The sequence below is a fragment of the Astatotilapia calliptera genome, chromosome 5, assembly GCF_900246225.1.
Source record: "Astatotilapia calliptera chromosome 5, fAstCal1.2, whole genome shotgun sequence".
Classification (NCBI taxonomy): domain Eukaryota; kingdom Metazoa; phylum Chordata; class Actinopteri; order Cichliformes; family Cichlidae; genus Astatotilapia; species Astatotilapia calliptera.
In genome coordinates, this window is record NC_039306.1 from 20,675,464 (window position 1) to 20,696,048 (window position 20,585).

The following is a 20,585-nucleotide window of genomic DNA, read 5'->3' on the forward strand; positions in this document are numbered from 1 at the left end:
CGGTTTTCTTTTTACATCTATTTGACTTTAAATATTTTCAATTTACTGGATCTTAGGTCATCTACATCTTAAATTATATGTTTCATTGAGCTGGATTATAGTATACCTGTAGAGAACACCACTCACATAATACGAACTTTCCTAAACATTAATAAATAAATGATAAGCAGTGTTTGCAGCAAGCACAATGTGAGCTAGTATCTTGCAAAATGAGTCCTTTAAACCCTTTGCAATACAGTGCTTAAAAAAATCATTAAACCACCTGTTATTAAAAAAGGAAACCACAAATACACACAAGAGAAAACATCTTAATCTTCACCAATATTCTATACTACATTTTCCACTTTTCTGTAAGATGATACATTTTTGGATAAATTCACAGATAATAACAATAACTTTACTTTAGCATTAAAAATATTACTCCGATTAAAGAGTCTGCACATGCTGGTGGATTAATCATTACATTGGGTGGTGGACTAATAAATGTGTTAAGCACTCTACATAACACATAAACACAGCATTATATGAGAAACATTATGAATTCGAAAGAGAAGATATCCAAACAACCAGTAAACATTTTAGATGATTTATTCTTTATTTATGGATTACTTGTTTACAATCACAGTCAGTGCATTACCATTATGGCATCATTTTAACTAATTGCCTTCATAATAAGAGATGTTGCAGGGGCACTTCAGTATATTCTATATTCACGTAATGTCATAGTGCATTACTACAAACATTTTTTTAATCTAAAATGGAGTTTCTCATTAATGACACCATGTGGTTGTATTTGGAATAAACCAATAAGGCATAGTGGGACTGGCTTCCAAAGCAGAAAACTCCTTGAAGCCTTCTTACATTTGTAACAGTTCTTCAATGTTACCTAAGAATTTGCATTTTACATTTTCATAAATATGTCTTTGTATAGGTACCATTTATGCCTCTTTCCCACACCAGTTTAACTTAATTTATCACTACTCAAAATGCATATATAAGTGCACATTCAAGACCCTTTCTTTCTTATGCACAGAACTGTGTCCTTCGTTGTCACTTAGACAAAATGATGCGTATGCAAATATGTAAACCCTATAGAAACAGAACTGAGACGCCAAACAGAAGGTGAGGTTCAATATGTAATTCAATGGTTCTCAAAATGGCAGGCTCCACCTCATTAGCTGTAAGAAGTCATCCACTGCTTCTCAACAACTAAAAACTTGAACATTACTGTTTTTTCTTAAAAAAGAAAAAACAAAATCACATGAATTGAAATCAGTTTTCACTTTACATTTTTCACATCGTAGTCCAGCCCTCCAGTTTGAAAACCACTAATTCAATTCAAAAACAAAAATGTGCAAAGACCACCATGCATTGTATATTAGCTTTACATTTTTTAAAGTATGTATAAAAACTTGCAAACTACACAAACATAAGCGTAAGGCACAGAAAAGTGCATCTAAAATGAACAGATCCACATTCACTGCATTAGACCATAGCCTTATCAGAAGGACTGTAGGAAGTCCATCACCAAGAAACAAACAAAAGGACCTTCATTTTTCTTTGGTTAGAATTAGCCATACATATTTAGCTCCAGCAGGTAGCGAAGGCGGCACTGACTCTCTTTGTAGATGAGATATTCACTGTTGCTGAAGTGACTATCAGAAAACTGGGGTTGCTTTATTGGCTTACCCTGAGGCACAGCAACCTTCTTACCCTCCTGGGTGATGAAGATATCCTTGGACGGATCTGAAATCAAAGAATCACAAAGTGATATAACAAAATTGACAGGAGGTGGCATTCATATTGCACTTTTCCGGACTAATTTATCATTCAAAGTGCACTACGGGCCACAAGGTGCTTACATGAACACCTGCAGCCTATTTAGGGTCACCATTTCACCTAACATGCATGTCTTTGGGCCGGAGGTAAGGCAGCGAGCACAGAGAGATCATGTAAGCTGCACACAGAAAAGCTACTGCCACTCTGATTTTCAAATGTTTATATTTTTATTCATTTGGGGGAAACTGACACAATCTGATAACATGAATAGCAAGTTTCTTTTAATGAATTTGTCATGAGTTACCAGTAGAAATTAAACTTCATCCAAACTGCCAAACAATTTCAAGGACAAAAGGCACGCAGATCTCTCAATATGCTGATAGTTTACTTTGTGACATTGTATATTTCTTTATAAAAAGGTATTATTTTACCGTACAAAACGTAAAAAGTACTGCACCTGGTTCGACCATGCCTCGTGCCACCACACTATCATACCCGGCCGGAGGCGTCCTCAAGGAACAATTGTCTCTGGTAATGGTATGCTCTTTGCCAAGGGCGACCTCGCTGAGAAACATCACTCCTGTATTTTTGGAAGGGCGCACTGAAAATGGACAGAAAGTGAAAAGTACAATGTTATGACTCCAATAAAGACCCAAAATTGTCTTGTTTCTTGCTTCTAGCCTTACCGTAACATGCAGACTTGCTGTTTTCAGAGGCAAAATAGATACCACAACCGACACGGCCTCCCGAATGGGGCATTATCCTCAGACCACTCTTCAGGATAGCTGCAACCACTGCTATGTTTGTACCATGCCACAGCAGACGCCGATTCTCCAGATTATCGTTCTCATTAAAGCGCTGCCCCTGCAATGCGGAACATGTGCTTTCGGTCAGAGGACGCCCGTTTTCTGTGTTTGACTTAATAAAACTGGCTGTAGTGCCTACCTCTGTCTCTCGATCGACTTCCCAAACATTGAGAATTTTTGGTTTGTAATAGTCACCTGAAGTCGCTTTCAGGTAATTTTCTATGATCTTCAAATGTGAAAACACAAAGAGGGAAATAACACAACTGCTACTATTGTATAAAACAACATGAATAGCAGATCTGAGATAAGCAGCAGTCCAAAACCTTTGTATTTATAAGACTTAGTCACGTAAGAGACAGTACCTTGAACATTTCTGTGTTCTTTTCCATCAGAGTCAGCTTGCATTTGAGAGAATTGTAGTCTTGGTCTATAGGGTGAGGAACCGTCTGTATCATGTCTTCTTGAGCCTTCTCAGTCTCTGACTTCAGAGTCTGGGCAAGCTCAATGTCAGCCAACACCTGTAAAAAACACACAACAGGGAACAGACTTTAGGAATGAGAACACAGCACAGCGAGACAAAGCTTCTCCTAATTTATGAACCAGAAAATCTTACCAAGAGCATCTCTTTTTTCTTCTCCACAATCTCTTTGTCATTAATAGTAGGCGGTCTGTTCCTGCCAAAGTTATGTGGGATTGTGGTGTAGAATTTTGAGGAAAGCTCTTCTAGACGTCCTTTTCCACTTTTTTGATTCATAGCAGCTTCAATCTCCTCCAAAACCTCAAAGCCTTTTGCAATCTGGACCTTGCTGAGCTTGCCCAAAGGCATCTTTTTGATGTCTGCGTAATAACCACATACAAAAAACACAATTCTCAAGCAGATCATTGCATGTTTTCATAATTTTTGTGCCCAGGATTGCACTAAAAACACTTTTTGACAAGTGTTTTTAGTGCAATTTAAAAGGTTTCCAAATTAGAAACAAAAATGTAAGGTTAGGTTGTTTTCAGATGATTAGTGTGCTCATAGAGGAAGCTACACAATTGATCCTTCTTTTGACTTCTTTTGATTTCAGGGTTTAGAAAAGCATAGTCAAAACAGGACACTCTCGTAAACCACGCAACCTTTCAGACCAAATCAGATAGTTACTATTAAGTCTTCACAGGAAACAAGTTATGGAGGTGCAGTGGGTTAAGCATAATAATGTGTGAAGCCAGCACTCACTTACTTTTAGAGCTATGAAACATGTACGGATGCACAAAGGGGACAAAGGTGCAGAGAGAAGCCTATCGAGTTTTAAGCCTGGGATTGCTTTTACTGTTTTATCTCTTCATTTTTGCCTTTTCTAGCTTTCTGCCTACTGCAGCTAGCAAAGCCCAGAACATTAATCATATATGTCCAAAATGCTGAGATGAGGGAAGATATGCAGATGTAGACTTTACCCTTTGTTTGTAACAATGTTTAATCATTTACATCGCATTCTTTATTGTTTCCTACAGTTCTTAGAAATACAAGTTAGGCTTAATATACAGGAGTATTTTTAAAGTCTGCACCCATTTCAGCTTCACAGGTACATTACACAACTGGTATTTTAAATACAAAGAGTGTTTGCAGACTGGATCTGTCGTGTGAAAACATTGACAAGTGAGACACACCCACCTAGGTTCATACATTCCATCGCCTCCTTGAACATGTCATTGCTGAAAATGAGCTTAATGAGGCTCTGTGTAGCTTCATCGAGGGTACAAGGTAGGGCGTTCTTTGCAACCTGGGCTGGCTTGCCATCAACACAGTCTACCTGCAATGTCCAAGAGAAGGCACAGGGAGATTCTCCTAAAGCTCATACAGAGTGTCAAAAGTCTAAAATATTAGAGACGCAGTTGAAGAATTTGTATTATTTTTTTTTTTTTTTTTTTAGAGACTTTGCTTTTCATACTGTGATTTTAACAATTTGAGGTTTCATAACCACACTCAATGCTCCTTGACCTAATCATCAGGTATTTAAATTACCTTGATTTCAGCATCTTGCTCTCCATCCACCTCTATCAAGGTGTACTTCCCAGGGTGAGAGACAAAATTCATTCGGTCGCTCCAGTTGTTCTTTGTCTTGTCCTTAAACTTCTTCTCAAAGTCCTTGACAGCATTTTCAGCCTTATCAAAGGGCGAACTAAGTTTACTCTGTCCGACTTCCCCCTGAAACCAGGTTAGAAATGAAGCACTAACAGTGATGCTAATATGTCAACACACAGCAATAAGGGGTTAAAAATCAATAATGTCTGCTTTTCCCCCCTATGCCCTTTAGAAAAAGAATCTATCTATCTATCTATCTCACGCTCTCTCTATACACATATATACATAAATATATATGTATAAATATATATACACATAGTGTGGGTGGGTACATGAATTAACAGAACAAAATGCATTTAAAAAAACAGTGGAACAAACTCACCACTCTGCCCCATCTGTTCCATGAATAGTACTTCTTGTTTGCTTTAACAACTTGGATGACATAAAACTTATTGTTGTTATGTCCGATATTTGTCTGATTGAGCATGCAGTCGTAATCCTCATACACCTGGTGAAGACATTAGAGAACATTTATCAAAATCAGCTTTCTGCTCCTGCACTAACAAGCCCTACTTCACGTGTCCTACCTCTCCACAGGATGACAATGAACAGTGTTCATCTACCTTCTTGTTGCTTTTTACTTGTGGCCCTGCAGCCAGCAGGGCTTCCTTTGCAGAGGTAAAGGCATCTTTGGCTTTTGGTGTTTCAGGCTCTTGTTTGACCTTCTTTCCACCAGCCTTGGCAGCAGAAGCAGCTCGTCTCTTTGGTGCCATGGTCCTAACTGAAAGGCCTGTACACAAACTTATCACTTTGGTCTCTGGACATCATGACTGGACAAGTTCACCGGCATGCCTGCACTGCTCATACAACCATCTCTGACTGTTCATCAGAACAAGCCGAAGTACTCCCCACACATCCGTTACCGATAATTACAGACTATCTGCCATTAGTAAAAACAACACCCGACACTGCAACAGTAGTTTTGATATGTTTTGAAGCAGCGCAGACACTGGACCAGTTCCGCCCCTTGTTATTTATCATAAAAACAACAAGAATTTCCCTGTGTACGGGACTCACCTTGTAACGATAAATGATGCTAACAGCAGACTCAAAGATGTTCCTCGTCACCAATGCAGAACACTGGCTGTAAGTGAGTGTCTATAATTTTCTGTAAGTTTACAATCACTTCACAAAACACGGAAGTGCTGGAGCTGAGTTGTGCCCTCCTCTTCTGCTGCTGGAGTCAACGGAGCGGACAAACGGCTATACCGCCACCTAGCTAGCTGAGTCCGGTGTGAGGCTCGTTTGTGCCTTTCACAGGTGGATTAAGCGAGGACCAAGGCCAAAATGAACTGGTCTTTTAAGTTCTGTGACTATCTGTGCCCTACCTATAGCTATATAATATAACAGAGGTACTTTCTCAAAGGATTAATCACCTTGCTTTCCCTTCATCCGGTCCACGATTAACAACAGTAGGAGCTTCACAACTGTGCGTTTCTTTTTCGGATTTTCATGGAAAATATATTTTATATATCAGCTTAAATATTTTTATATTCATAGAATTTTATGTAGTAGCAAATTGCTATATAATATCATTTTCACAGCTCCCTTAACTTAAAAAAAAACTCTAGCAAACAGTCTTGCTAAGCAAAAATATTAATTACCTGATGTTTCCAGTTCAGTATATTTTGACATTAAATGTGTGAGATTGAACATGTTAGACTTACTGCAACTTGATAAAAAAAAATTATTGCAGTCATTTTTTTTAAACTTATATGCATATTTTATGCTAAAATTGTGGAGTGAATAGGTTGCAGAGAAAAAAAATTGGTGGTGGTGGTGTGTGACAATTTATTAATGTACAGTTTAAACTCATCAGCCACTTTTCAACTGCTCTAATAAGTTAATCGCATGCATAATATAAGATACTATGAGATGCTACATGTTTATTTCTAGCAACCTAATAAAGGGATTGTTCAGACAGCAGGGTACCATGTGACCTTTGTGTTTGTCCAAGGGTTAGACAAACATATTGGACAATCTTTGTCTCTTAAGCAGTTTAGTTGTAACTTAACTTAATAAAAATCCAGAAAGACTGTTTAAAAGCTGCCTAACATGATGAACTAAAATGAATGAGCTACATTTACAGTGGTGGTTTTCCTCATGAGGGTGAGACTATCAGTTCAAGAGTTTAACAGGATTGCTGCAATCAACTGTATTGCACAATCAGGCAATGCCGAAAATTAATTACCCCCACAAAATTGTGTCTGTGTCTTGATAATATGCTTGATATATTGCGAGCCTGTCTGTCACAGTAAGGAACAGCATGTTTGGCCTGTCCCACGTAAAAACAGCAATTTGATGATGTCCAGTGAGCAGATCTACTGAAGCAGAACTGCAATTATTCATTGACTTCCTTCATATGGAAATGTTCTATATTTGGATAAACCCCAAAGCTGCGTGCATGTTGGTCAAATTAAGACAAATGAAAAAAAAATGTGGACACAAGATGGCAGTGTTAAATCGTTGATACTGTATGGGCCGGGTCCAAGACAGCTTTGGTGAATTTTATCCCATGTCAACAGATGATATTTGTGCAGGTAATTCTCATTTCAGTGGCTGTTTGGTCTAGGCAGATGGTGTAGATTTAAGCTGTTAAAATTTGGGCAGCATAGATTTCAGATCCCAGCTGATGGAGGTTTGATTTGCACACTATTATTTTAAAGAGTCGTGAAAGTTGACTTTTGTATTCATTACTGGGTTGCTTCTTCTGTCCAAGTGTGAAGATAAATAAGACACTGAGTCCCAAAATGTTTTTCTGGTCACATCAGTGCTTTGCATAGGCCTGTGAATAAATTACTGGAGTTAGGGGAAATGAGAGGCACAGTGCAAAAACACTGCATATGTGTACTCTGTTTTGCATTTAGATAAATCCTGCACTTGCCAAGGGTGAAAATTTCATGTTATAACATAACATGACAGCAGATTTACAGTATATTTTACTGATTTGGCTACTGAAAATTGAAGGTTTATTTCACATTTTTAGATTATTGGCAATGTATTTTTGCATATGTTACCCTCTACAATATGAATCTCAATATGATGTGTAAAGGAACAGACTTTGAATCATTTCAGTTTTAATAAAAAACACATTTTATTTACATAAATTACAAGAAAGCACAAACTGGTTCACCAGAATCTACATTAAAAACGTCTTGTATATATTACATTTAACAGATTTACTATAATTTACTCCATTGTTGCAAGTAAAATCCTCAAAAACAAGGGCTATATGCGACTTTATTGGCATCTCATTTAAAATATGCTACGAGTAAAAGAACAAAAGAAAATAATCGGGACATTGTACTCACAGCACTTTGAGGACAACAAAGCCAGGACGATCATCTGTGTGACCTCTTCGATATCTGAGACACCTGACTCAGGACTAGTGATTATATAACTTTGTTTACAATGCTTGGCGAAAAATAAAATAAAATATAACTCAGCTGATCTTCACAAAGAGGATGTTGTGGAGTCCACCACCTCTCGTCCATTACACACTGTTGGAACAACATTGGAGGCCGTTGCTGCAAAACATAAAAAATAGGATATTTTGTGTAATGTCAGCAGTGTAGTGTAACTACTGTAACTACTAGTTACAGTTTGTGATATAAGCCAAAATTACCTCTAACCCAAAGGGGCACCTGGGTCCCAGATGCCCCTGTGAAGCATGATAATTAACTCATGGATGATGTGGAATGCAATGCAGCTTGGTTTTTTTCTACTTATGATATGTATATTGAAGCACTGTATTTTCACTTAATTATCATAATAACACACAACACACAACAATTCTGTTCAAATCTTATAGAAATGTTCTAAATAAACAGACTTGGATTTTTTATTTACTTATTAAACTTATTAATTTATTTTTGGCTACACCAGGTCTGCACCATCAGGGATTGTATGGGGCCATTTTTGGTATTTTAAAAGGTTTTGTTTGGGGTTTTTTTTATTATGTATGACTTAAAAAAGACAAAAGAAAAAGGTTATGTATAACTCCCAGTGTCAGACAGACAAGTGTGACACAGTGATAAAGCATGTAGCAATATTTTCATAATAATATCAATTGTATTATTATTATTTAATATTTGTTTCAGTTTCACGAGTTTTGCTGTATCTTGGGTGGTACCTTGAGAAAAACTGGAGCCGGGGCCAGTGTTTACACTGAAGCGGGTGGTGTTCACCCTGAGTGTACTGACATTCTTCTGTGGCTGGAACAGGATGATGTGGATCTTGGGAGCAAAGAGGCAACCCAGTACCACCGACCCACTGAGACTGACCGAGATACACATGGTAGTGGTCTGTACCTGGAGGAGGAAACAAAAGGTAAAACTCCAAACTGTTGTATTTCAGAGGTACAAAAATATGTACAGTAAGAGAAACGTAAAGTCACATTTCTAGATTGCCAAGCATTGAGGGAATTCCCGTATACCTCATAAGTGCTACTCTTAATTTCACACCTGTGGTTGAAAATGCCTGAAAGTTGCTAACTCTGTATATGGAGGACCGTTTTTGCAGCTCAAGAGTATTCATTCTGAACAAAAAAAACCCTGAAGTCAGAAAAGAAATGATAAGTACGTCTTTCATAATTCAGAATCAAAGCCAGGTGCTACAGAGGAGGAAGGGGATTGTTTATCAGCTGGGATTTCTAACTAGAGGTGTTAAGCGATCTGTTTATTTGCTTGTCAATCAACTGCGTAACCCTCGCTCCTTTTCGGCTCACCCTGCCCACATCTTGCTATGCATCCTCAGTCTGCTTCTTGCTTTCCAACGCTTTCACAGTCGTCTTTTTAGTTTTTTTCAGTGAGAAGATATAACACAGCAACATGGCAGGTGCATTTCTTTTTCGCAAGACGCAGCAGGTGTCTGTCATCAACCTGAATGCTAATGTCGGTATTAAAATATTGTGGGTACCAAGTGTGATTCTGTGCACTGACAGCTCCACAGAAAAAGCTATGCAAGTTGAGACAGAGATGTAACTGGCACAGCGTCAGTTTACCTGGTTTATTTTGAATATTGTTTAATTACTGCATCGGTTTCTTACTCTCTCTGTAAATTCATGACTTGAATATAGATTTTATGACTAATCAAGAAAAATATCTACAGGACATTATTGATATGTATACTGTATTTCACACTTTGGAAACATAGTGGTTATCACTATGTGTGGTCATGTACCATGTAGTGTAATACAGCTATATCACTAAACTGACCTTTAGTTGCATCGAGTTTTCTAAGTTGCCATCTGCAGTGAATTCAACATTAAGATTCTCCTCACACCATCTTTGAAATACAGTGCACACTGACAGGCTCAGGTGCTGTGTTGTAATGTAAATTCACAAAGCCTCAGATTCCCATTTTTTCACTATATTTCTAAGCTGTAGTTTTGAAAGCATGGAGTGTAATGTACGGATGCATGGCGGCTGTTTAAAAATAATAATCTCACCAATCCCAACGCGGACAAAGGCTAAATACTTTTGGTTTTGAATAACACCATGGACAATACTGCATAGAAATAACCTGTTAAGTGGTTTTAATAATTCACAATATGTTGGAGTGAAAGAGCACAAGGAAGAAGAGGACAAGGAATCTGCTTTTCCCCTTATATTTCCCCAGATGTGTTATATTCTGGAGTGTGGATATAGAGCATGGCTGCTACAGTCTCTCTTCAACCTTGTTTTTCGCTGTATTGACCTTTGATGGTGCTGTTTTTGTTGCACAAATACAGCATTGTCTCTGTGTCTGTGTTCAGCTAACTTAATCCCTACAGAGACCCTCTGAGATGAGAGATGAAATTCTTCCTTTTTATTGCAGGTTTTACTGTGCGTTTATTGAAAAGCTTTACTGGAGTCTTCCAAGTCTGGCATGGATGCCGAATTTGCTAAAATCACAAGTAATTTAAAGATCAGTTTAAGATTTATTCGATATTTAGATGTCGAGAGAGGGGTTTTTTGTTTGTTTTTCAAACTGCTGAACTTTAAACTTTGGACAGTGAACAGTTACTTGCTATGCATTTGGTTTTCAAGGAATTTGTGGTTCACCTCTTGCTTAGTCTGATTGTGTCTACCTATATATCTATATGGTTACTATATATTTAGTGGTGCTACACTAATTTTAGCTGAAGGCAGGTGTACCCTGCCTCTCGCCCTAAGACAGCTGGGATAGGCTGCAGTGCCCCCTGTGACCCTGAAAGGGATAAGTGGAAGCGAACTGATGGAGTTTGAAGCTGAAGGAAATCAAATTTAGGAAATATCTGTCTAAACACACTTCTTGATAGACTTCACAAGCAGTAGTAGTTTCTGTAGCCTTCGGTGATTTCATAGAAGCACTTTGAATTTTAACAGTCGTAGCTATTTAATTAGCTTGCATTTGCTGCTGAGATGACCAGCACTGGCATAAGAGAGGAGCCCTCTTCCCCCAGCGGTGTGGAGAGCGTCTTAAATATTTCATTTGGTAATCAAACGTGTTATTCACGGCTCAGTAGATTGTATTTAGCTTAGTTTAACATTTCATGACTGCCTAGTACAAATCTGTATTTGTTATTCAGCTGGAGGTTTGCATCAGGCTGTGACAACAATTTGAGAAGAAGTGTAAAGCAAGGAGAACGCTGGTAATGTGTCCCTGCCTGTGAAAAACTAGAGACACCGTGCCAACTCAGTTGCTTCAGTAATTATTCATCGGTCAAAGGGGAGATTTGCGTCTATCTGATGAGTCTGTTCAGGCTGCGAATTGCGTTGCCTACAGGGCCTGGAGGAAGGGTTCCTCTGAGCCTCACTACAGTCCCAAGACAGAAAGCACAGCTGGGACTCAGCAGCCCAGTCTTTCACACTCCATTCCACACAGCTACGCACAGGGACTCACAGGGACTTTCAGTTCCCTAGCAGCCCTCATGGTCTAGCCTGTCTTCACCATGTTTCTGTAGAGGCAGCTGTGTCAGGAGGTTCCGCTGTCTTTCTCCCTTCTGCCTCTGTCTCATTGCACGTTGTTCAGATCCCAGTGGGATGAACCCACACAACTCAGACCACCTTTTCTCTGAAATTCTATCAGTTCAGTGTATGATCCTATTCAGCAGATGTCTGGCTGGCTGTCTGCCTGCCAGTTATTTCATTTAATCATAAGTAGTGTATAAAAAGAGAGTGAAAACAATGTAACCAAAACCATAGCGCACAGCACATTTTCCCCAGAGAGGGAAAAGACTTCTATCTTTGAAGTTCTGTTAAAGTTTTACATGAGGTGCATAGTCTCATTAATGGGTTGCTCTCACTCCCCACATTATTATTTAAACATTAGAGGTAAAATAAGGTAGTGAAAGTGTGCTGATAATCATAAAAAATTGAAGCAACTGTAATAAAGAATACATATTGTTGGGAGCCACAGGCGATGCAGATATTGCTGACAACTGAATCAATATTAACTGGCATTGCATATAAAATTCAAATTCAAGCCCAGAAAAAATTATCATTATCTACAAGGATGTATTCTGGTCAGACTATAGAAATCTAAAGCCATCTGAATAAATAATTTATTGCAAATGATTATCATCCCGTGTGTGTGTGATTTAGAGAAGAATTAATTAACAGTCAGTGATAGTAAGAAGTCTGTGCATTCCCCAACTTCCATTAAAAGAGCTGTGTGTGCCTGCTTGAGGAGCAGGTATAAGCTCAGTTAACTCACCCTGTAGTCACTGGCAGTAACATAGAAAATGGGCTGGAAAGCCAGCCAGATGATGCAGGTGGTGTACATGGTAAAGCCGATGAACTTGGCCTCATTGAAGTTCTCGGGGCATTTGCGGGTTTTGAAGGCGTAGACTGTGCAGAGGATAATGAGGATGCAGTTATAAGTGAGAGACATGAGCATGCTGGAGTCCTTGCTGTTACACTTCAGGGTGACCACATCTCTCCTCTCTGGGTTCACTTCCTTCCTCACCCCTGGGGTCTCCACCAGCAGCCAGACCACCACCACTACCAGCTGGCAAGAGATCAGAGCACCACAGATGGCAACCTGGGAAGCTGGGCTGATAAAACGAGGCCTCTGGGCTCCATCCTTCACTCCACTGAAGATCCGAGCAATGCGATTGGTCTTGGTTAAGAGGGCTGAGTAGCAAACGGCAAAAGAGGTGCCTAAGCCTAGCCGGCGTAGCGTGCACACAGCTGTGGAAGGTTTGGCGATGTAGATGAATGTCATGCAATAGCACATCAGCACTCCAAGCAGAAGAATATAGGAGAGCTCACGTCCACTAGCCTTCACTACTGGTGTCTCATTGTGTTTAAGGAAGAGGCCAATAACAAAGAGTGTACACATGATCCCAAGACATGCAATGGTGACAGGGCCAATGGCCCAAGCATCTTCCCAGCGGATGTACTCCTCAGGCAGATCATAACAGCCTGTCAGGTTGGCCAGGGGCCACTGTCCAAAACTGCAGTCAGCACAGGTAAACTCATCATGCAAGTACTGGTAGGGCTGACAAGGGATACAGATCCAGCAGCACACATCTCCCGGCTGCATACTCTTCACCTCATTCTTCCTGCAGGGGTCACTACACTGGGAGGTGGGCACAACATCACCAGGCCAGGGAATCAGGCTGTGGTTCAGGCTCAGGCTTTGAGCCCAGTAGCCGACTTTACGGTAGACATAGCGTTCCCCGTCTTTGTGATAGTGAAAAATGTTGTAACGACCCAGGCTGTCTCCAAAAGTATCAAAGCGGACTATATTGTCTCTGTCTGGAGGACGAAAGGGGGCTGAAAGGAATAGAGAAAAATATTGTGTATTAGTAACAGATGTAAGAGACTCATCATAAAGAGTTTGGGACTACGGTATAAAATGTAAGGTATAAATATCTAAATTGGTCAACTTTGTAACATTTTAACTATTCAATTGTTTTGGAGCAACAACAGTGTGGACTGTGAACTCATATGTTATGCAACTCATTCTGTTTGTTCTGAAAGGAGAGTCTTATCTTTTAATATGTGCCCCTCAATATAGACTCCATGACTGTGAAAGGACACAGGTGCAAACTGGCAATTTACATGATGGAAGTCACAGTCTGAGTCTGTTCCTGGATGGAACAATAGGATGAAGATTCAGAACACACAGGACCTTACATGGCAAAATGTAAATTCATGGAAATCAAAGCAGAAATGAGCTATCATCTAAAAAATTGAAAGGTTACCTGCATATGAAAATTAGTGCTTGGGCCAGCTGTTAGTGATAATTTTCAGTACTGGTTAATCTACCTGCTATTTTCTCATTTATTTAAATATAATGTTAAAAGGCTGTAAATGATGCCTTTTATTGTTAACCAGAGTATGAGGTCAATTTTTAATCACCGTTACTCTTTTAATCTTATTATTAAAAGTTATAATACTAATATATTACTCAACTTATTATTTCTTAAAATTACAGTTAATAAAATTGCAATCAAGTAACTGCTTCAGTCTGATTACTGTGCTAAACAGCCATTCTTTTACATACACTGTAGGGTTCCTCATTCAGTATTTTCATTTACAGCCTACGTATCTATCACACGTAATGATTTCAAAATATGTATGAGTTTAGTGGTCCACCTGTTTTTGTATGTTTTCTCCTTAGAGTGTTGCAGTGTCTCATGGGATAGACTAATTTAAGGCCTTTCATCCAATTTTAATTCTCTGGATAGTAAAAATCCTTTGGGTATTTTATTATTTATTTATTTATGTTTTTTTTAATTTAGAAATCGTGAAATGCAGCACAGCTGGATACAAACACGGCTGTCCGCATTCATCTCATATCAATGAAAATGTCAGTATTTCCATAAATCAAAGCTAATTTGCACAAGTAGGAGCATTTATATTGGAAAGCCAATCACTTACGATGTGTGTGAACTGATGCTGTTACAGTAGTTGGCACTTGTTTTGTGCTGCAGCTTTGTGTAGACAAGCAGGAAACAAGTTATATTTTTTAAGCTGTGTCTGATTTGTTTTAAACTAAATAATCCATTGTTCTTTTCACACTTGCATGCATGACAAAAGCAGCCTCCGAGCACAAGGGTGAGGAAATTGTTTCATCTCTGCTAATTGAATCATTATAGAAATGTTCTCTGGGTGCAGTGAATAAACATGCAGACTTAGTCTTAAATTCAACATTTTATGGAACTCTAAATTGATTTAACTCAATCTGGCACCATCTAGTACATGCATTGGTACCTGGAGTTATATTTAGTTTTATATACAGATGTTCAAATAATGACAAACATATTTCTTTAAAGCTTTGCTTAAGTAATGTTAGTTCATTAAGATTCACTCACCATCAATTTTGACCTTGAGAATATAGTCTCTGTAAAATTTTCGTCCATTGCCAGGCTTAAGAGCATCGCACACCTTGGTGGAGTTTGGGCACAAGGCTTGTCTCATGTTATGTAAGGCAGTAGCCATTGCATAGACAGCATTCACTACAAACATGATCTTGGATTCTGGTTGAAATGGAACCTCCCGGAGCGAGTGTTTCCCACAGCCTAGATCATGGAGGCTGCACTGGAACTGGTTTTCCCAAAACTCTCTGAACCAGGGATTTCTGGTATTGTTGTATGGATGTAAGGAGGTGAAGTAATCATTAAACTTGGGAATTTGATAGGAGGAAAGTTCAATGGTGAATGCCCCATCTGCCACAGCTTCACTTCCCCTCACCACGCTCTCCTGGGCTCCCCAGCCATCACTTGCCACCCAGGTAAAGGTCACATTCATGCGGTTGGCTGCTACCAGCAGCTCACGGGCATCTTCGCTGCGGGTAAACAGAATGACCACCTTGGCGGTGGACTTCTGCTGCAGGGAGCGGATCACGTTTTCATAACTCCACCGGCTCATGGAGCGGCTCACCTTGGCCGAGGTGGCAATGCAGATTTGGCGGGCACGAGCTTCCTGTTGGAAGGCATCAATGCCAGTCTCACCGTAGTCACCTTCTGATGCCACTGTCGATACATATGTCCAGTTAAAGTAACGTAGGATCTCTGCCATGGCCTTAGCCTGGTAGAAATCGGGGGGCACGGTGCGGGCAAAGTAGTCATAGCGGGACTTGTCGCTTAGCTTGGCACTGGTTGAAGCATAGCTGATCTGAGGGATCTGGAAAAGTCGCAGCAGGTTGGCAACCTGGAGGAAGGGAAAGACAACAAATAAGCCTTTATGAAGTATTGATAATATGAACATGCAGTTCCAATTTTCTATATTTCTACATAAATATAACCAGAAAAGATGTTCATGCAATAAAAGTAGATAAGGTTAAACAAATAAAGCAAATACTATTTATTTATTTGTGTATTAATTGAGGAATAGATGTTTCACTATAAATCTGTGAGTGTGAAAAGTAGGAAAGCTCTGGGATCAGAATCCACTTCTATTTAATGAACAGGGATATAAGGCAGTTAGATTTTCACAACACATGTATCAGGATGGAAAGGGTTATAGAGCCTAAAAGGTTTAGACCGCGCCAATTTACTGTTAAACAGACTGTGTACAAATAAGAAATACAAATGAAGCTTATAATAGCCCGGGAGGTCATCACAAACCCAGGGCACCTCCTCTGCAACGACAACCCTCTGTCACTGGCTACAACAAAAACAATAGTCTTCAATCCAGGGCTGCTAAAGGTCAAGTGATCGAGCCAGAAAGCTGTTTGACAGATGATTTATGAAAGAAAGAGATCAGAATAGAAGTTTCTGGTTAGGTTTAGGCAAGGTAGTGGTAGTATCAAGGTTTGGGCTTATTTTCCTGCATCTGGGCCAGGTGAGCTTTCTCCATCATGGATGAAATAATGAATTGTGAATTAAACCGCTAAATACTAGAGGCAAACATGAGGCAAACACCTGTATATGAAGTGAGTTTAAAATGTCAAGCAACAACGCAACGACCCCCAGCACATGAATTATTCTATCAAATAATGGTCAAAGAAGCAAACAAAGAAAACAAATCTGACGGAGCAAAGAGTTCACGTAAGAAAACCCACCAACATCCCGGTTTGAACCTGCTCAGCACTGAAACCTGGGATTAGCATTGAGGAACTAAAATCCCTCAAAACTAATGAGCAGGTCTGATCCGCAGTCACCTGAAACAAACATTCCCATGCTTTTGCCTCTGAGAGATACATAATATTAGATCACTGTCTTCAGTAAATAAATCACAATGTGTAACACAATTGGATTGTATTTATGAATGCAATGATATGCAGCCGCATTTATGCAGAAAATCTCTAAGGATTCACAATATTTTTGTCACAACTACATTTTTTTTCTTTCAGACTGAAGCGATTAAGTTGTTAAAGCTACACAGAAAACATACATCTGTGGGATTTGTTATAATTGCCTATTATTAAATATATTAACGAAATTAACTAGACTACGTCTTTTCCCCCTGCAGATGCAATTAGTCTCCCTTCATCCAGGCTCCTATTTCTTAAACGGACCCCTGCTAGTCTCTTTAAAACTTAACACTCCTGTTGAATCAGTGGTGAGATCCTTTTATGTCTTTAATAATTGCAGCGACTGCCTGTCTACCTCAATATTTTTGATCTGTAATGCTTTCAACAAAAAATAAACAATAAACGTGCGGAGCACAAATGGCTGAGTGGCTACAGGTGGTACACAAAGTAAACAGAATAAGAAGGAACACATTTTCAGAAAAGTTTCTGATGAGAGAAGAAAGAAGCATGACGAGACAGGAGTAGAGTGAAACCGAGGGTAGGGATGAGAGTGAAATGACGTCAAACTGTCAAAGAATCTCAAAACTTTGTATTTTCTGTGTAATAAGCTTTGTCAGTGTTGTGACACTGCATGCTGTGTGTGCAGAAGCCGCTACTGACTAACTTTTGCTTCAGGCACTTCTGTGGGAGCCTAAGGGGAGTCAGTCTGATCAGTCAAAAGAATGCCAACCTAATTATGGCTGACTTTAATGCCGACTCTCACACCAGCACACTCATGGTGCTGCATCCTGAATGTCAATGAGTCATTCTTATAAAAGTCAGAAAGGAAATTCACATTCCAGCTCATCCAGTGTGATTTCATTTATCATTACTATATATTATCTGCATGTAGCTGTAGTGAGAGCAACCTGGTTTACGCTGCAAGCAGTTTATAATAGTGGTAGTATTATAGTTATATATATATATTATATAGTAGTATTATTTTGACATCTATTTGAAAATAATGGCACTAATTTAAGTGCTTTGATGTATCAAAATCATGAAATGGAGACAAAGTAAAAGCATGGCTATATGTGAGGCTAGAATAGTATTCCTATAGGTAGTAGCCAATATGCAAATTGCAAGTTATTGGTAACAAATCGCTTGATTTGGATGGAAAACAGTGAGTAGCAAGGAAAAAGCAAGTCACATCAAATAACATAGGCAGACACTTCTTAGATGAGAATTTATCTTTATAGAAACACAGAGCAATGCACTGAAATCTCCCCTTAGATCTGCTGTGATGTGCTTGGATTTAAATCATCAGAGCTTTATAATTCTGTTGGATCGTAGTGAGATGAATGTTAAATGAGCCAATCACAGTGATTTCCAGGCTGCTAATTTTATTGAAATGAATGACAGGATGTTTCACACAAAAAATGATATGCACAATCAAGTGCCACTGGTCTTGTTTTTTTTACCACCACTCAAACAGGCACAATATCAAACACTTTTACTAGCGGATGATTTAGAGCTTTTATTTTGCTTCTTCTGTAGTGTAGCAAATGAAACACTATGAAAATCCAGGTTGTTGAAACACTTTACTGATTTTTTTTTCAAAGGTTCGTATTCAGTGCGAGTTTGAGGTCATCTGGAGGAACTCTGATTATGCAGAAAGGCCTATACGTAATCACATTTCTACATAAAATCATCTCTCTCCATAAACCGTCATGACAGCCATTCTCAACATGTGGTAAAACAGCTGGCAGTACTGTGCTTGCTTGCTTTAGGAAGAAATCAGCGCATAACTTAAAGTGCAAGTGACATGTTAACACAGATTAATCATTTTTACATTTACCAGTTCATCCTATGATAGCTAATCAGTGTACTCCATAATTCTTTCATATTTTCAGTGGGAAATGTTTCCTAACAATTCATTGGGGACATTCACAATTTTTTGTGTTAAATTGAGTTTCTCCTGTATTTTTTTCCCAGTTTAATATTTACATAATGATATCAGCATGTTGGTGATATGACTACAAAAAGGGACAGTAATGTTTCCAAAAGATCAAGGTTTGCTGATATCATTAATACATTACTAGCTGTGCTGTGCAATGTATTTCTGTCATGGACTGCAACTCCTGACTTAAGCACCTTGATTATCACCATCTTGATTTTTTCAATTTAGACATCACAGGTGTGACATCTCACCCTCTATGCTTCCTGCTTCTCCCAGTCTTTCAGTCTATCCCCCTCTCTGTGACTTCATCTCTTAATGTGTTAGTGTCATGAAAATGGCTCTCCTTTAACCTGGCTAAATCACCATGGTAACTAATGCTAACCTGATCAGGAAAAGTTTTTTTCCTGAATTTTTGATTTAAAAATTGGCTTGAAGTGCCACATTTTCACTGATAGTTTTATTTACTACATGTTTTAATTGTAATATGAATTTTCAGCTGGTGGAATACATTTTTTGTGCAAGTTTTTAAGATTGAAGCCCAGCTGTAAAGTTACAGCAGCACAAACAGTGTGTTGCATAATTAATTTGGTGATGCAGAAAATCTTTGCTTGTTTTTATACTTGATTCTAGTGTTTCATACACTGTTTGAACTGCAGCTACTAGAACACAGAGCACACACCAAGAACACCTGTCCAGTCAATAAATGTAATTTTACTCTAAGTTATCTAGAAACTGAAATGATTTCCACGTCTTTATTTATCTTTTATTAGGCTGTAATGTTTCCAGTTTGAGACCTCTAAAGTACTGCCGTCATGTTCAAAATCCCAAGATTGATGCTTTTCTGCAGCATTATATTCATGTCTTTTTTTAGACTTAAATGTTCTATACAGACTTTTATTTTTACTTTTTATCATCATCATTTTATCATCATCATCTAATAGAATCACTGATTGGAATATGCATCACTTCCCTATGAGTCATACGAGACATGAAATGCATGTGAGCATGCACAAAATCTGAAGCTGAAAACCAAGTTTAACAGAGAAAGCTGATAACCACCATCACCACCTCCCCCCAACCCCACCAGTAAAAAAGCAAAAAACAAAAAACTGGATGTGTTTAACATCTTCATAGTGTTCGCTGTTATATAAGGAACAAAGGCTAAAAATTCTTTTGGTTGTACTGATGGTTTAAACCGTGTGTTACATGCTCAAGGATGATTAACTGGTGAGATATAAAATGAACTTGAAAAGTAGAAAATTCGAAGTAGAAATTGCTGTGAAAGACGTTTTTCTTTCAGTTTAAAGTTTGTATTCACATCCTGACTTTAGCATTAACAGAAAAGCAGCCAGAAAGTCTAAGAGGGCTCCTGTAGGCAAGAAACAGACTGTCATCGAGGCCTGTGAGTCCCGTGACTGTTAAGCTGAGGGTATTAACCATCTCTGAGCTGTTCTAGACAAAGAAACAGACGTGTGCTATCGATGCTAGGAAGACCAAATTGGTCATCTGAGAATACTCACTGGAAAATTCATTAAGTATACCTTGCTGGTACTGGGTTGGACCCTGTTTTGACTTAACCCTTGTGTGGTGTTCGTATTTTTGTTACTCAGCCAGTGTTCATGGGTCTGGTGGACCCGCTAGAGTTTTGGCTTTCCAAATTAACACTATCAAACAATTTTATGTTAAATTACTCAACAGATGTTTACTTCATCCCAATTACAAGACATATGAACAGCAAACATGGTTAATTTTTTCCCTTTACCTTTGT

At 38.8% G+C, this 20,585-nt stretch overlaps 2 protein-coding genes across 3 annotated transcripts in view; both read right to left on the reverse strand.

The window, feature by feature from the left end:
• Window positions 1-572: 572 nt before the first annotated feature.
• parp3 (poly (ADP-ribose) polymerase family, member 3) lies at window positions 573-6,060 on the reverse strand. 2 transcript variants are annotated; one of them, XM_026167973.1, is made up of 11 exons: window positions 5,728-6,060; window positions 5,274-5,440; window positions 5,033-5,158; window positions 4,591-4,773; window positions 4,240-4,378; window positions 3,199-3,422; window positions 2,948-3,103; window positions 2,725-2,811; window positions 2,466-2,643; window positions 2,237-2,380; window positions 573-1,746 (listed from the first exon to the last, which is right to left on the reverse strand). In XM_026167973.1, exons 2-11 carry the CDS (start codon window positions 5,421-5,423, stop codon window positions 1,571-1,573), a joined length of 1,563 nt encoding a protein of 520 aa, XP_026023758.1. In that variant the 5' UTR covers window positions 5,424-5,440; window positions 5,728-6,060; the 3' UTR covers window positions 573-1,570. The 2 variants fall into 2 exon arrangements, with proteins under 2 accessions (XP_026023758.1, XP_026023757.1); XM_026167972.1 differs by having other exon boundaries at window positions 5,238-5,440.
• A 1,719-nt stretch (window positions 6,061-7,779) lies between these two features.
• grm2a (glutamate receptor, metabotropic 2a) overlaps window positions 7,780-20,585 on the reverse strand; it is a 34,089-nt gene continuing 21,283 nt past the window's right edge. The window contains exons 3-6 of the mRNA XM_026167971.1: window positions 14,996-15,833; window positions 12,388-13,451; window positions 8,843-9,020; window positions 7,780-8,237 (exon numbers count right to left, since the gene is read on the reverse strand). Of these exons, the coding sequence (XP_026023756.1) occupies window positions 8,164-8,237; window positions 8,843-9,020; window positions 12,388-13,451; window positions 14,996-15,833 (2,154 nt within the window). The 3' untranslated portion in view covers window positions 7,780-8,163. The remainder of the gene's footprint in view (window positions 8,238-8,842; window positions 9,021-12,387; window positions 13,452-14,995; window positions 15,834-20,585) is intronic.

Excerpts from the sequence above, each read along its gene's own strand:
- parp3 (XM_026167972.1), bottom strand. The coding sequence starts at position 5,423 with ATGGCACCAAAGAGACGAGCTGCTTCTGCTGCCAAGGCTGGTGGAAAG. Across the intron at positions 2,644-2,724 it reads AAGTCGATCGAGAGACAGAG|GGGCAGCGCTTTAATGAGAA; the intron begins GTAGGCACTACA and ends TCCGCATTGCAG. Across the intron at positions 1,747-2,236 it reads ACGAGGCATGGTCGAACCAG|ATCCGTCCAAGGATATCTTC; the intron begins GTGCAGTACTTT and ends CTTTGATTTCAG.